This window comes from Brachypodium distachyon, chromosome 4 (genome assembly GCF_000005505.3).
Source record: "Brachypodium distachyon strain Bd21 chromosome 4, Brachypodium_distachyon_v3.0, whole genome shotgun sequence".
In the NCBI taxonomy this organism is placed as follows: Eukaryota; Viridiplantae; Streptophyta; class Magnoliopsida; order Poales; family Poaceae; genus Brachypodium; species Brachypodium distachyon.
In genome coordinates, this window is record NC_016134.3 from 8,968,037 (window position 1) to 8,983,924 (window position 15,888).

At 44.4% G+C, this 15,888-nt stretch overlaps 3 protein-coding genes across 4 annotated transcripts; 2 read left to right on the forward strand and 1 right to left on the reverse strand.

Annotated features, from left to right (window-relative positions):
• The first annotated feature begins 1,911 nt into the window (after positions 1-1,911).
• Positions 1,912-4,163, forward strand: LOC112268712. The gene is made up of 2 exons (XM_024454678.1): positions 1,912-2,316; positions 3,022-4,163. Coding segments are annotated over exons 1-2 (324 nt in total). The 5' UTR covers positions 1,912-1,993; the 3' UTR covers positions 3,023-4,163.
• A 926-nt stretch (positions 4,164-5,089) lies between these two features.
• LOC100843707 (myb-related protein MYBAS1) lies at positions 5,090-6,367 on the forward strand. Its single transcript, XM_010239082.3, has 2 exons — positions 5,090-5,538; positions 5,626-6,367. The coding sequence occupies exons 1-2, from the start codon at positions 5,483-5,485 to the stop codon at positions 6,083-6,085; spliced, it is 516 nt and encodes a 171-aa protein (XP_010237384.1). The 5' UTR covers positions 5,090-5,482; the 3' UTR covers positions 6,086-6,367.
• Positions 6,368-8,004: 1,637 nt separating this feature from the next.
• LOC104584889 (putative disease resistance RPP13-like protein 3) lies at positions 8,005-12,938 on the reverse strand. Of its 2 annotated transcripts, XR_002960032.1 has the most exons (5): positions 11,926-12,938; positions 9,630-11,654; positions 9,419-9,541; positions 8,891-9,011; positions 8,005-8,180 (listed from the first exon to the last, which is right to left on the reverse strand). XR_002960032.1 is itself a non-coding variant. In XM_010240683.3 (4 exons), exons 1-3 carry the CDS (start codon positions 12,921-12,923, stop codon positions 9,427-9,429), a joined length of 3,138 nt encoding a protein of 1,045 aa, XP_010238985.1. In that variant the 5' UTR covers positions 12,924-12,938; the 3' UTR covers positions 8,422-9,011; positions 9,419-9,426. The 2 variants fall into 2 exon arrangements, 1 of the variants encoding a protein (XP_010238985.1); XM_010240683.3 differs by lacking the exon at positions 8,005-8,180 and having other exon boundaries at positions 8,422-9,011.
• Between the last annotated feature and the right edge of the window lie 2,950 nt (positions 12,939-15,888).

Consider the following 15,888-nt stretch of genomic DNA (forward strand, 5'->3'; position numbering starts at 1 on the left):
AACTATTCCAAAAGATTCTACAGGTCAAGAGCTTTCCAGAAAGGTAAAATTTGTCAAAATTGGCCAAAGGGTTTAAAAGTTATGATCATTTGAAGTTCTAGGGGCTTTTCTGCAAAAGTTCCTTTTAATTCGGCCAGGGAAATGTTTTTATTTAAATGATGTGACACGTGGCAGATCCCTATTGGACGATACCGGTTCGAGATTTAATTAAAAGGGAGCCGTCGGATCTCACTTAAGTTAGATCGGACGGTCCAGATCGCGTACCGGTTCGGTGAGTTAAGTGATCTAATCCTAGCCGTAGATCTAGATCGGACGGACGAGATGGATCGGGCTCACCTCCGGCGGCGCTAGGTTTCCGGCGAGGTCTCCGGCGAGCTCGGGGACGCGGCGGCGGGCGGTTCGGGCGAGGCACGACGAGACGGAGACGCTGGTGGCGGTGGCTCGCTTCGGGGTGGCCGGGGTTGACGCCCAGGACGGCGGAGACGTGGCGGCGGCGGAGCTTCGGTCGTTGGGGTCCTCGGGTCTACGGCGCACGGGAAGAGAAACCAAGCGCATCAGGAGAAGCGCGATGACGAGACGGGTGAAAGAGAGGAGGAGGGGAGGACGATGCCGTACCCGGTCGTCGGCGGTGACCAAGAAATGGCGGCGGCGGCGGGCTTGCCCCGGTGACAAATCTTGGCAGTGTGGGCGCGTAATCGACGAAGAGGAAAGGAGGAAATGAGAGAGGAGCGCAGGGGCTTTAAAAGGACGCGCTCGGGCTCCCGATTAATGGACGGGGCAAGGAGATCACGGCGGTGAGCGCGCGGCCGGCGGACATGGCAGGTGCGGGCGTCGCGCGCGTGATTCCGGGGAAGACGATGCTGACGGGTGGGCCCCGCGCGTCAGCGGCTTGCCGGTTCGGGCGCGCGCGGTGAGTTGGGCCGGTTCGGCCCATTTGGCCGGGCTGGTCCGGTTTTTCCTTTTTTTTTCTTTTCTTTTTTTTCCTTTTCTATTTTTCTTTGATAACTTTTAATTTTGAACTCCAAATTGATTCAAATAAATTCCAGAAAATTTGCAAAATCATGTTTTATCGTGATTCAACTTTTGGGAGTAATTTCTCCTCAAAATAAAATATATAAAAATACCTTTGCGCTATAAATGCCTTTAGGGCTATATAACTATTTAAATAAAATAGTTTTTCAACTCCAATTAAATTTCCAAAGATTATGGGATAGTTTATTTATGCAATAAACCCCATTTATAGTTAAACCCTATTGGTTCAAAGATCCAAAACTCAAATGGGTGTAACCCTAGGATTTAAAATGAAATAAAAACCTTTTTAAAGTCTTTTTGAAATTCAAATTTGATTTCAAACATGCAAATGTGGCATGATGCTCACGGATGCAATACGTATGAAAGAGTTTGAAATTTTAGAATGTTACGATATTGCAGTGGCCGCCAAATATAGAATGTGGAACCACGGATCCGTTAATTACGTGTCGGATGTAACTAAGACAAGCCGAATCAAAACTGCTACTCCCCGTGTCAGACTCTACTCTCACTGCGAGATGGAAATTTCTAAACGAGTGTGTGTACAATAAAACGGCAAGAGGAAGGAAGCCCACGCAATCCTCTACGGTCCAACAAGTACACATGCATATGGCCGGCCCAGATTGAGCAGGAGCATTCGGGCCGAAGCACATTATGGCCTCAAGCACAATCCGGGCCGATGATGTGCTTATTAGGCCGGATTTCTTAAGCTCAATTCGATTTAACAGACATTGAGCGTAATGGGCCGAGTTCGGTCGTGCTTATTGGGCTTCGAATCTGACGCGGGTGCTGCCCATGGCCGTTTTTGGCATGCTCTGTTTGGCGGGAAACGTGCCCGAGTTCCTCCCCACGCGCGCCCTTTTCCCATCCCCCACTGCAGTCCCCGAGGAGACTTCTCTGACAAGGGTGCAATCGCTCGCTAAACACAGGCGATTCCAAGGAGCGGCGGCCCCAAGTCCAGGCGATGGCTCCCAAGCGCAAGTCTCCGGCGGCGGCGGCGGCGGCGGCGATGTCGCCGAGGAAGACGCGGAGCATGGCCGCCCTGAAGCGGGGCGAGGTGGTGCCGGCCAAGGAGGAGGAAGCTGAGCCGGTGCCGGCCGGGAAGAAGGGGAGGAAGAAGGGCAAGAAGGAGGAGGCGGCGGCGGTGGTGGAGAAGGAGGATGCGGATGCGGCGAAGCAGGAGGGGAGGAAAAGGGCCAAGAAGGAGGTCGCGGCTGCGGCGACGGCGGAGGAGGACGATGACGGTGCGGCCGTGGAAGACGGGAAGCGCGTCGTCGTCGAGGCTTGGTGAGTTCGTTTGCCTGACGGTTACAGGTTTAGCTTGCCTCTTGGAAGTTAAGGAATTTAGGGTTCGATTGATTGGGGGTTTTGGGCACGATTAATAGATGAAAGTAGCGAAGTTTTAAGATTGCTTTGTAGTCTAGATTGGGGAAAATGTGTCAATTCTGGGGGTAAAATGGACCGACTCAACTCCAGTAGGTATCCGAGCTTACCTCCAGCAGGAAGCTGGCTTTCTATTTTTAACTGTAAGTGATGCATGAATCATGATCGATTGAAATAGGTGTAGAATGTGCTTTAACTTGTAACGAAATCCAATAGGAGTCCAAGCCGCAAACATTGACTAAAAGATGATTCCATCTGGTATTTTCCATCTTTACAAGTTGGAGCTTGGGTGTCGATTAAGCTGCCCTGGAGAACCACCGATGGTTCAAGGGTAGCGCACTTGCGAAACAGTTAGTACCATTTCCTTTTGTGGATCTAAAATTCGTCAACAGAGTTTTTACGTTTGAAATCCCAATTCCAATAGAAGATTAAATTACTTTGGGTGACAATAGGAGAAATTTGACAAAATGCCACACTTTTCTTTGGACTTTGTCCCAAATGCACACCTTTTCTTTTCTTAGACAAAATAGCACGCTTTTCTTTAGAACTTTGATAAAATAGCATTTTTCTTTTTTTTAATCACCTTTTCCCTTTTTGCCCACATGGCAGATTTTTTAGGAAGAAAATGCCCCTACGCCTTCATGTGCCGACCGATCTAACAAATTGATGGACCATCTTATACCTCGGTCTCCCGAATTGATCGATCATCTCATCCCAAATGCAATTTTATCTGAAAGTAGACACCGCAGCAGTCAATGGCAAACAATCAGCAGCAGCAATTTTATCCCTACAAGCTACAGCGACCTACAGCAACAATCTACAACGCCACGGGCTACAACCTTCAGGCCGAGAAGCCGAGAAGGCAGCATAGCAGAGCGAGACAGGCGCCAATTCCTCGCCGGCCCCTTCTAGCCGGCGGCGGTGGCGACCTCGACTGGTGGGCCTCGGCTGGTGGATGGGGACGGCGGCCTCGTCTGGCGGATGGCGTCCGACGGCGGGGGCGGCCTCGTCCAGTCCCACGACCGTGATGGTGGACGCGGCGAGCGAAGTCTGATGGGAGCACCTACCTACGTCTCCTTCCCATGTCCTCCCTCTGCCGCTGCACCGCCTCTGGTTCTTGAAATATCGATCGATCGATTTGGGGATCGATCATAACATGAAGGAAGGGACAGGGGAAATTTCGTAACTATACAATCTGCCATGTGGGCCAAGAGGGATAAAAAGATTAAAAAAACAGAAAAATGCTATTGTGTCAACGTTCCAAAGAAAAATGTGCTACTTTGTCTAAGAAAATGAAAAGTGTGCATTTGGAGCAAAGTACAAAGAAAGATGTGGTATTTTGTCAAATTTCTCAAGATGGGAGAACCTCCTTATTTTTATTGGAACCTTGTTTCCCTTTTGAAATTGAACAAATGAGAACTACAAGCAAATGAGAACCCTGCTGTCCAAGTTCCGTCTGTCTTTTTACAACTTCCGTCTCCATAAAGGCCGAAGCGGCATTGCAAAATTCAGTAAATGAGTAATATTAATAAGATCCAGCATTTAGTAACATAACAGTCACATATAAATCAACAAGGGTGTCAGAAATATTACACCGATAGTGTAGCATGATCGGTTATTATATCACCTGAAAACTTTGACGCAAAATAGTGGAACTATTTCTTCTGAAGGAAAAACCATCAGTACAACATATAACCACAACAAAATCCATCCAAGTAGTCAGTATAGATGCACAAAGGCTTGCTTTGATGAGGCTCAACGAACAACAGAAGGGAACATTTACAAGGCAAGATGAGTGGCAGAATGTGCATAGGCCCATTTGTATTGGAGGTGTGTGTATGTCTGGAGATATTTTGCTTTGCCTAGTATATGACTGACAAGAAAGGAGGGATAAAGTCCTCTGTCCTAATGATAATTGCTGACAGAAAGGAAAAATGCTTTTTACATCCAGGAGAAATAAAATAAGTTAGGATCAAGAGAAAGATTACATATTCGGCCCATGAGTCGATGAATGCTTGTCCCACAGCAAACAAGTAGTGACACTCATGGATTTTAGCACAAAAAGATTCTCGATGGACAAGCATCGGCTTATCTGGTAACAAACTGAACCCTTTTATAGATTGCTTACTTCCGTTTGCATTTCAGTTAAACAAAACATTGTGTGTGTTTGCCTTCACTTCAGAAGTGATTTCTGCCATTCCGTGAGACATCCGATGGGCACAAAGCAGTGAATCGAAAGCAAAATTCATGAACTTATCTACCTATTTGAGTAAAAAATAAATGCCATGTTCCTTAATTAGAAGCAGGGAGTCAACTCACAGAGTAAACAAACAAGAAGTCAGAAATACATGTCTTCTGAATCAAGTATAAGCAAGGTTGACCTGACCATTCTCTTGTATAATTTGAAACACAAAGCAAGAGCAAAAGGAAAGCCAATTTAGGTCTGAGGACAGCCTCAATGATCAAAAATAGGATCATTAAGATTCTCTAAACCATACCCACCACGTCACATGACCCCGCAAGAGCCTTCTTGTCCTGCCTATAAAATGAGGAGCCAGAACCACCAAACCAGTGAACAGCTAAGAAAAACAAAGTGCCTAGTAAGCAACCTTCTTCCCATCAGGCTGGAGTTCATCAAGGATCTGAACCTAAAACTGGAGCCCACGAGTACGCAGAGAAGGGAGAGCAACAAGGCTGGCTCCCAGCCCATCCAAGGCCGAAGCGAGCAACGCTAGAGGATGGTGACGGTGCGGGATGAGATGCGCAAGGGGCCATGGACAGAGCAGGAGGACCTGCAACTGGTACGCACTGTCCGCCTGTTCGGTGATCGCCGTTGGGATTTCGTTGCCAAAGTCTCAGGTTTGAGGGGTGGGAGACCTGCAAATTAGGTAGCCAATTTTGCAAGCCCTTGGCACAAAGATGCAAACAGCATGCAGTCCCATTTTTCTCTAACCAGTTCTGTCTTCATATGTCACCTTATCTATGGTCGTGTAGGCCTTAAGACAGGACAGGCAAAAGCTGCCACCTGCGGTGGGTCAACTATCTCCACCCTGGCCTCAAGCATGGGCGCATGTCGCCACAAGAGGAACATCTTATTATTGAGCTCCATGCTCGATGGGTTAACAGGTTTGATATCTCCAGAACAAGACTTGGACGAAGACTTTCTTCTCAGCTATTAGAGGTGAAACTTGCTAACCATCTATCTCTTTATAGGTGGTCTAGGATAGCAGGGAGGCTGCCAGGGCGCACAGACAATGAGATCAAGAACTACTGGAGGACACACATGAGGAAGAAAGCACAGGAGAGGAAGACAGGCATGTCACCATCCTCCTGCTCATCGTTTACATACCAATCCGGCCTCATTCAGACTGCACCAATCACCGGGAAGGAGGAAGGCAACTCTAGTAATGGCAGTACCTGCATCTCAAGTGTACTTAAGAGCAACCAGAGTGTCATGGATGGGTATTCCATGGATCAGATATGGAGGGAGATCGTGGCACCTGCCATGCTGCCCATTGATGATAAAGCATGCAGCAATTTCCCATGTCCTCTGCTGCCATCTCCTATGCGAGATTGGCACTACCCTGAGGTAGTCTGGAAGATAGACGATGATGATATGAAGATGTTGGCTCCAGAATTTGGTTATGTTACAGGAGGAGGCTCCTGCTATTGAAGGCTGAAGCCAGCAGGATGGAGGTCAGGTTACTAAGATACAAATATATGCTCAACAGAGTTACCAGTAGATATATAGCTATGTTTGCGTATACATATATGATTGAAAGAATTGTAGCTATGTTTGCATTCCTATGGACGGTGGTCTTAATATTTACATATCTATTGTAAAGATGTAGATTTTCAGGTATACTCGTGATGTGTGTGCCTATGAAGTGTGTAAAATAGCTTATGTTGCTTGCCCTTGGTAGTTTTGACTATGGAATACAAGGTCAATTTATTATGCATGATACAGCCACCCATCTGACCATCTCCAGTGAAATCTTTATCTTTACTCTTGTAAAGATCCGAGTTGGTGGTCGTCCATTCACTCGGCCAGTAATATCCACCTTTCTATGTAGTAGATATATGTATCCCGATCTTTTGATTATACTCCCTCCCTTCTATAATATAAGGCGTCCACACATTTCGAGGTCCATCTTTGACCATGAGCTAGACTAACAAAATGTGAATTATGTGTTATAAAAATTATACCACTAGATTCATATTTGAAAGAAGTTTCCAACGGTATAATTTTTATAAGACATAATTCACATTTTGTTGGTCTAATTGATAGTCAAATCAAAATTTTGAAATGCGTGCGTGCCTTATATTATGGAATGGGGGGAGTAGTTGATTGGATTGACATATATTTTGAGGAAAATCGTTACTTAGCACAAAATTGGGAATTTTGCGGGCACACCCATTTAAACAACTCATGCAATATATATTTTTAAATTTTCTAGCAACTCACGTGTATTTATCTAGTTTTGGTGAAAGTATCAGTTTGAGAGAGATGTACATTGTATTTTCTCTATTCCAAAACACAACTCATATAGATTTGTGCACTTGGACCAAGGCAGCTCTCATTTCTAGTGTCTGACTACTCATATTGGATTAATAGTAAATGGATGTGAGTGGTTATTGGCCGGGTGCGGGTTTCAAGAGAAAAATAAGATGTGTTTTGGAACAAATGAGAAAAATCTATATGATTTGTGTTTTGGAATGGAGGGAGTACACCGTTACGTTATAGGAATTGTAATCTCATCCCCATGTTCTCATAGGACTGAAAACAATACTAATTCTGAAGCTAAAGATAGGGCCTCAAGACTATGATCATCAGACTGAAGGCATATACTCCAGCATGTAACACGGAAATTCAAAAACAAAAATTTTGGAGTTCCAAAAACTTCTGATTTTTTTTTCCACACATACATATAGATTGTTGCCACACCATTGTAAAATCTCATGAAGAAATATTACTATGTGTAGAGTGTAGACTACACAAAAAATAGAAATGTTTGCTATTATAGTGGATGCACTATTCACTATTATAGGTTCATGTTTTTGTCTTTTTTGTGTAGCAGAAATGTGAACATATTTACGAAAAATTGCAGGTACATACAAAATATATACCTGTACGTCTAGAAAAAATTCAATGTTTTCCGACACTCAAAGTATGATTTTCGAAAAATTAAAATGCGCCAAACCAAAATGGGAAGTTTACGCGGAACCCAGTTTACATTTCAGATGCATGACATCAGTAAAAAGGCTATTCAGAGAGGATTATTAATTTATTATCATATCTGAAGGAGCAAAAAGGAAAAGGGGGGAAATGGATTATTTCAACAAAACTGTCTATGGGCAAAAGACCCGGAACTGATTCTTCAAACCGAACATGATATTGTCCAATACTCTCATTTTCTCCCTCAAATTGAGTTTGCAGCCAATAAAACAGCTTTTGGAACTTTAAACTGAGAACAAAGTATTCCTCTGACAAACACACAGCCCATGAAATAAAACATTTTAGTATATGCAATTATAATATATTAAAATTATTTTAGTAATTACAATATAGTATATTATGGAATGCAGCAGGAGTTCAAGTAAAGCAGATACAGTCGTATACATGTTATACAAAAGCTAAAGTGTACCAATCTGTTTGTTCTTTAGGTTACAGTCCAATAGAGATGTTGGTAGTGGTACATACACAAGAAGCTAGTCTACGAATAAGTTCTCAAACAGGTCAGAAACAGCACCGCCAGCATGGACATCCACTGACCCCTCGACAGTTACATGAAAACAGATTAACACATGAATATAAATGTATAGTGCTTAGTCTGAAGGAACAGTTGAAGGAAGTAATGCAAATCAACAAAGAATTAAAAGCCAGCAGTTTCAACCGGTGGAGCAAATTGTAGTCTGCAGAGTAGTAGACAACTGGCATGGTATTATACTGAGTTCATCGATCTCCCGATCACAAAGAAAGTAATGAGCTTCCTCACTCTATGTGATGCATTTAAGATTTACAACAATAATTAAGAGACAGAGAATACAAAGTAAAAACAGGTTAGGCGGGAGAGTGGCGATTGGCTCATGGGCCATGGGCTGGGTTACCAACTGATTGGTGGGGTTCTAACTTAACCTGTTAACCCCTTGGGTTGGATAAGAGCTACTCTGATGTTCGGAGCTTACTGCTTTATACCCATAAGGCCCTGCTTGGTTTGTTATATCTTTTCCTGGGATACCAGCCTCTCCCACAAAATATACAACAATCCAAGCAGCGCCTAAGTATAGAACATTTGATTCATGATGAAAGCAAGTTACCGAAACTAAGAATTAAGTACTTGGCTTAAGAATCAACAATGGCATAGCCCAGAAGGTCATTAACTGTCCAACTATTAGCAGACAATAATAAAGTAAATAGAAATACCAGACATCTGATCTGATACAACACAGTGCCATCAAAATAGTAAGAAACTCTCACGTTTTGAATCACTCATCTTGGAGGGATTGAATTTGCCGGTCATCATGTCTCAAAGCCTTCACCTCCAGTTGGTAACACCAACATTTAACACATCAATAATAGAGCTTTTTTACTTGCAGGCCTGAGTGATTCCAAATAGCAGCAGTATTAACATTAACAGTTACAAAGTTAGCGGCGGTATTTATGTTATTGATGTTGTTGCTTAACAATCACCTCTTAGAAAAACATACTATTACATAATTCTTTCCAAATAAGTGCTGAAAGTGTATTTGTGTATTCAGTTCAAGTACTTTGCACTCTGCCGTAGAATATTTAAACTTCACTAGTAGCAAGTTTACTATAAGCTGGAAGAATGTTGGAAAGTTGAAGAAATGCCGATCTTAGTGTAGTTTAAAAAATCCAATTTGTACTAAAAACCTGACACCTGCTTATACATATCGTCTAACTGAAGAAGAGTAGTTTTTTAAGGAAAAGTAATCACATAGTTAGTCACGTTTTTAAGGAAAGTGATGGATTAAGATGACGTACCTGTAGTATTAGAGAGCTTGCAAGGTCAAAGTTTGGCTTCTGAGATGAAGAGAAACAATCTTATATTTTCTAATAGTTCCTTTCTCCTTTTGACGGAACTTTTTCTTTGCAATTCTGAGCTTCCTGCTCGAAGCATAAAAGAAAATATTAGACAGAAAATGCAAGACAAAATGTGTTGGAATGTAGAGTTTTATGGAGGAAGATTAGTTACTTCATCTTCTTAGTTTCCTTCTGCTTTTCTTGTTTTATAACTGTTTCTTCTTCTTCTTCTTCATTTTCTATGATATCTTGTTCCTTTTCACTCTCTACCATATCTTCCTCCTTTGCAGTTTCTATTATCCCATCTTCCCGGACTCTGCTTATTACAAGATTTGCCCCACGGCTGCGGCCCCTGTATATTGCCCTCCTAATAGCATCCTTTGCATCCTCCACTACCCGAAGATTGGCATTGAAACAGATTATTTCAATACTTAAATGCTCCAAGGAAGACAGGTTCTCCAACCCAAAATCGAAACCATGAAATACATCTTTGGTATGTGATGCTTGAAATGAAAGATTAAGCCTTTTGAGGTTTAGCATAGCTCCGGGTCCAAAAATCCTCCCTACAGCATTACTCAAAAAGTGGAAGCATGTTAGATTTCTGAATCCATCATTGAAGTTGCCTTCTGGGACATGCTTCGATGTCAGGGAGAGAACAAGAAGATTTTGCAATCGCCCAAGGATGTCAATGATCTCCTGTGATAGCTTGTAGACCTCAATGCATAAAGAGGAAAGTCTCTCAAGTGAGCAAATCCATCCTGGCAATGAAAGGAATGTGCTATGCCTTATCTCAAGCTTTTTGAGGCTTGGAGGGGCTTGTCCAGCATCCAAATCATCCAAGACATGTAAGGAGCAGCAAGTCAAAATAGATAGACTCTTGATGTTTTGCCTGCTTAGTGAACCTAGATAACTGAGAAGTGCGTCATCGTAACTATCATCCCATGACCATATGACAATTCTAAGAACCCTCAAGTCAGTCAGCTCGCACAGCTCTTTCAGCAACTCTGGGTTACTGATATTCATGTCTCCTAGCTCTTCCAAAGCTTTCATTTTTCCAATTCCATGTGGTATTTTCGTGTGTCTATTAACACGTAGACATTTCAATTGCTTAGCATGAACAATACTCCCTGGCAATTCTTTCAGACTAGTTGCGTTTAAATCCAATATCTGCAGAAAGACTAGATAGCCGATATCTTTCGGTACGTCGGTGATACAATTACCTTCAATTACCAGGTATCTCAAAAGATATAAACTCCCAATACCCTTGAGATGGTCACTTTGCAAAGAATCACAGCCCCCTACCTCCAAAACACGTAAATTTTCAAACTTTGAGAGGAATGGCATCAGCTTAGTACCACCACTTTCCTCAGAAAACAAATTAGCATCACCAGAGACAACAAGTGACCTCACACTGGACAATCGCACTTGTGTTGGCAAGTCTAAATTGTTTCCCTGGATGGCTAGCCGCCCAACCGTCTGTGGCAAAGGTCCGCCTTGCCGACCATTAAATATGGTGACAGAGCTTTCTTCAGTTGACAAAGAGACAATCAAGTCATGCCCCGTGTCGTTCACACGGCACGATAGAGCCTTGCCACCTGCATCAACCTCCACTGCTTCAATCAACTTTCTCTCCATCAGCTCACTGAGGTACTCCTCTCCTAGTTGCTGCACAGTCGTTCCAGCATGTTCAGGAATGAAACCCTCAGCAATCCAACCCCATATCAAGCGGTCCACAATGATCTCATAACCCTTCTGAAACATGCTTAAATACAACAAACAAGATTTCAGATGGCGAGGTACACCAGTGTAAGAGAGATATCTGCTTCTGGTATCATATGAATCTGCTAAATTATTGGACTCAAGCACTGTATGCCAGTCTTCCTGTGTCTTGCCAGCTAGCAAATTGGCTGCCTTGATGATGGCTGATGGTATACCATTGCATTTTTCTAAAATCTTTTCAGACATGTCTGCTAATTCAGGAGGACAGCTGTCTCCAGAACCAAACAATCTTCGGTAGAATAATTTTCTAGAGGAGTTTTTTTGAAGCGGTCTCAATCGATAAATTCCAGAAGAACGAGCAATGGAAACTTTGCAGGTTGTCATCAGAACTGCACTGCTGTTGCCATTTTCAATCAAAGCAGACTTGATAGTTTCCCATGCTTTAACATCCCACATATCTTCAACTACAATAAAGTACCTAATAGAATAACGCATCCGAATGTTAAAAAACATAATATATGATGATGTATAGTGCTACTCTATTCAAAATGCAGCGATTATTTTAAGGAGTTGAACGGAGAACCACAAAATCTTGCCAATGTAACCTCCATCAACTGTCTTAATAATATAGAAAAGAATGATACGAGTAATAGTTAAGTTTTGCAATTAAGTGATGCACGGTTTAAGGGATAGGAGTTAGAAAGTGTCTGGAATGGAGCCTTATAAATCTGGAAGGAGGGGAGTAATACCTTTTATACATGAGGGCTTTCCTGATCTCGCCGATGGTTTCTTCCACATTGAACGATCCAAAATCATCATGGTCTTGTGGACTAATCTGACAGAGCATTGTCCACAAAACATTTTTGATGTCAGGCTTGGGAGAAACCGTGACCCAAGCTGTACACTTGAATTGCTGGTTAAGTCTTTGGTACACCAGGTTCGCAAGAGTGGTCTTGCCCACGCCTGCACGCCCAAGAATCGAAGCGACCTTGAGTCGCCCCTGCTCCTTCTCCTCCGTGAGGATCTTGACCAGATCCTCCACTCGGGCATCAAGGTCAACGAGCTCGCCCGCCGGGTCAACAAGCTCGCCGGCAGCCCTCGGAGCAGCAATGTTGGGCCTGTCAGGTCGCCCGCCCAATTCCATGATAGGCTGCCTGAAGCTCCCGATGTCGGTGGCGAACCGGGCAGAAGCCTTGGTAATCGCCACCTTGGAGCTGAACTTGCCGAAGATTTCGCTGGGGTCGGCCGCCGGCGGATCGGCGGCCCTCAACCGGCGAGCCAGGAACCTGTCGACGGCGTGCTCGATGTCGTAGCTGAGGTCCCTCGCTTGCCTGGCCCAGCCCTTGATTTGCGAGCTGAGCTGATCCGCCGGCACGTCTTCCAGGTCGCTGAGGGCCAGCTGAATCCTGGTCAGTTCCTCCTTGAGAAAAAGCACCTCTTTCCTCACGCTCTTCCGCAGCTTGTCGCCGAGCAGCTCCTCCAGCTTGGGGAGCAGGCTGCCGATGGCCCCCGTCGCCGGATCCATATCGATGCTCTCTGGTTCTTGGTCGATCCCCTTTCGGTTGTTTCGAAGGTAGGGAGTGCGACAGTGTTTCTTCTGCTGGACCTCAGGACCTGTGGGGCGGAGCGCTGCCGCTGAGGTCGGGAAGTGCGGCTGAAACGCACGACGGGTCGTCGGGTCGGGCAGCAACGGGCCCAAGCCCGGCGGGCTTTCAGACTTTCGAAAAAAACCCAGCCCATTGGCCATCTATAGTTACATCAGGTGATCAAACCTTAGATCTCCAAATCCATTCAGCACCGTACGCTTCCTTGCAGCAGATACCGTATATGCTATCGAACTGGCATATAACCGTCTTGCACGGAACGGTACACTTTTCAGCTTTGGAATGAAGCTGAACTAGCTTGGTAGTGTGGCCGTGTGGGGAATAAACCATTTATGCTGTACTGACAATGTGATTGCTGAAATGCCGTCTCACGCACTATTTACTAGGATCTTGTGTGATGGATGCAAATTGGGTTAACCAGGACATTGCCAACGAATCTGAGTTATATAATGATCTGAATGTCTATTGGTAATTTAGCGTGGTAATTCTTTTTGCCGAATGCTCTAGACCTTGAGCTGGAGGCAACACTAAGAATATTCAGTCATCCAGAATGGTTCTGTCCAAAAGGTTTTGTCTATTACATACATGAATTACGTGATTTGCATTTGCAGTAGTCATAACAAATTCAGTAATTTCAGTTGACCTTTACAGCTTATATACAAAATGGTTCTACCGAGACAACTATGATCAATTTTCAAGTTGCATGAACGGCTTCAAGAATCCCATGGTTATCATGCATCGAAGGCAGACACAAGTGCAAAGGTAGACAAGTAAACAGAATGGGTTCTGAAGTGCATTGGATTACATTAGTGTACATTCTCGCAAAAAAACATTAGTGTACAGAAGAGCAAGGGAAAAGGAAACCATGGCACAATCGTTGAGTTCGGCGGCATGATGCCCGCGACCATCTTTCAAAGTGGTCATGACGACCATCGTGCGTCTGTCACGAGCCCGTTAAAAAATGCCGTGGCAGCGCACGGGCAAATTGCTAGTAGTAGCAAAAAAACGGTCCAGAATAGATACCGAAAAGAAAAACTGACCTGAAAAAAGTTTTCGGGGATCCGATCTCCCGGACCAGAAATGCCAATATCCGCGGATATGAGATCGGGTGGAAGGGGAACTGCTGAAAATAACGGCCAAAGGTCGTTTTCCATCTTCTTCTTCTTACTCTCCTCGTCCCGCGCGGGCTTCTTCCCCAACTCCGGCGGGAGCTCCCCCTGCGCCTCCCGGAGCCTTCTCTTCGTCTCAAGGAGACGCGCCCGACCTCCGCCTGTCTCGCGACACGGTCGCCGTCCCTGCTCCCGACCATGACCCCCGCGCCCGATTCTCTCCTTGTGTGAGGATCCGATGGATTACTCACGAATTTCAGTGGCTAGCTCTAGAATTCGAATACTCAATTGACGAGATATATTGTTGTGGTCGTTGTTCCTCCCATCCTCCCTCACAGCAAGTTCATATTACAAGCAATCGGTCCAAGTCGTCCAAAACCTAGCCAAGGAAGAAACTACACAGAAGCTAGCTTAAGTAGGAAATACAAGGTTCAGCGAACCCAACTTGGGCTTGCAAGCCTGGCGGGTAACCGGTGCGTGCGAGTGGGCCGCAACGAAGGCCCATCTTGCCTTGATGAAGCGTTGGGCTGGTCCAGGTCGTTGACACCCCCTCCTCCATAAGAAGCGGCTTGCCCCCAAGCCGGTGCCCAAGGAAACTTCTGACGGAGCGAATCCAGATCTTCCCAGGTGGCATCAGTCACAGCAGCATCACTCCAAAGAATAAGACCCTGAGGAACAGTCTTGGAACCTTGCTGGCGAACACGATGCTGCAACACACGCACAGGAATCTGGAAAGCAACAGTGTCAGCAGGAAGATGATCATGTACCTTGTACTTAGGAGAGACCAATCGCTTCAACTGAGAGACGTGAAAGACATGATGAATACGATTGGAATCTGGCAATTTCAAACGATAAGCCACATTGCCAATCCTTTCCAGAACCTCATATGGGCCAAAGAAACGAAATGCCAGCTTGTGATGAGAACGATGAACCACTGAAGCTTGAACATAAGGTTGAAGCTTAAGAAAGACCTTGTCGCCCACCAGAAAACTGCGTTCAGTTCCGTGCTTGTCAGTATGAAGTTTCATACGTTGCTGGGCGCGCAACAAGTGTTGTCTGACAGAAGCAATAACAACTTGGTGCTGGTCTAACCATTGCTGCAAATCAGGAGGTTGAATAGCAGCACGGGCTGATAGACCAAAGTAACGAGGAGTATGACCATATAACACCTCAAAAGGAGACTTGTTCAAAGCTGAATGCCAATTGGTGTTGTACCAAAATTCACACAGAGATAACCATTGAGACCACTTGGTAGGATGGGAACTGATGAAGCAACGCAGAAAGCATTCAATCTGCTGATTAACCCTCCCAGTCTGACCATCAGTTTCAGGGTGAAGGCAGAACTCATCTTCAAATTAGAACCAGTGAGCTTCATTAATGTTTGCCATAAAGTGCTAGTGAAAATGGGATCTCTGTCAGAAATGATATGCTTAGGAAAGCCATGAAGTTTGTACACATGATCCAGAAAGACGTCAGCGACTTTCTGAATTGAAAGGATGGCGCAAAGGTATAAAATGACCATATTTAGTGAACTTATCAATCACAACAAAGATGCAATCAAAGGAGCCAGATTTAGGTAAGCCACTAATGAAATCCATAGATATCATTTCCCATGCTTGAGAAGGAACTGGAAGAGGAGATAATAAACCAGGGTATGGAACTCTCTCAGGTTTAGCTTGTTGACAAATAAGGCAAGATTGAGTTTGATCCTTAATAAAATGCTTCATACCAGACCAGACAATATGCGTCTATATGTCACAGGAAATCCAGAATGGCCTCCAACAGGACTTGCATGAAAAGCTTGGAATATTTTCATATGGAGTGGCAAATGGTGACCCACCCATAAGCAACCTTTATACCTCAGCAACCCATTAATCAAAGTGTAATGTGGATGAGAAGTGGGATCCAAGGATAGTAGTTGCAACAGCGCCTGGGCTTTTGGATCAGCAACATAACTCTGAACAACTTCATCCAACCAAGCAGGCTGAAGATCAGACAA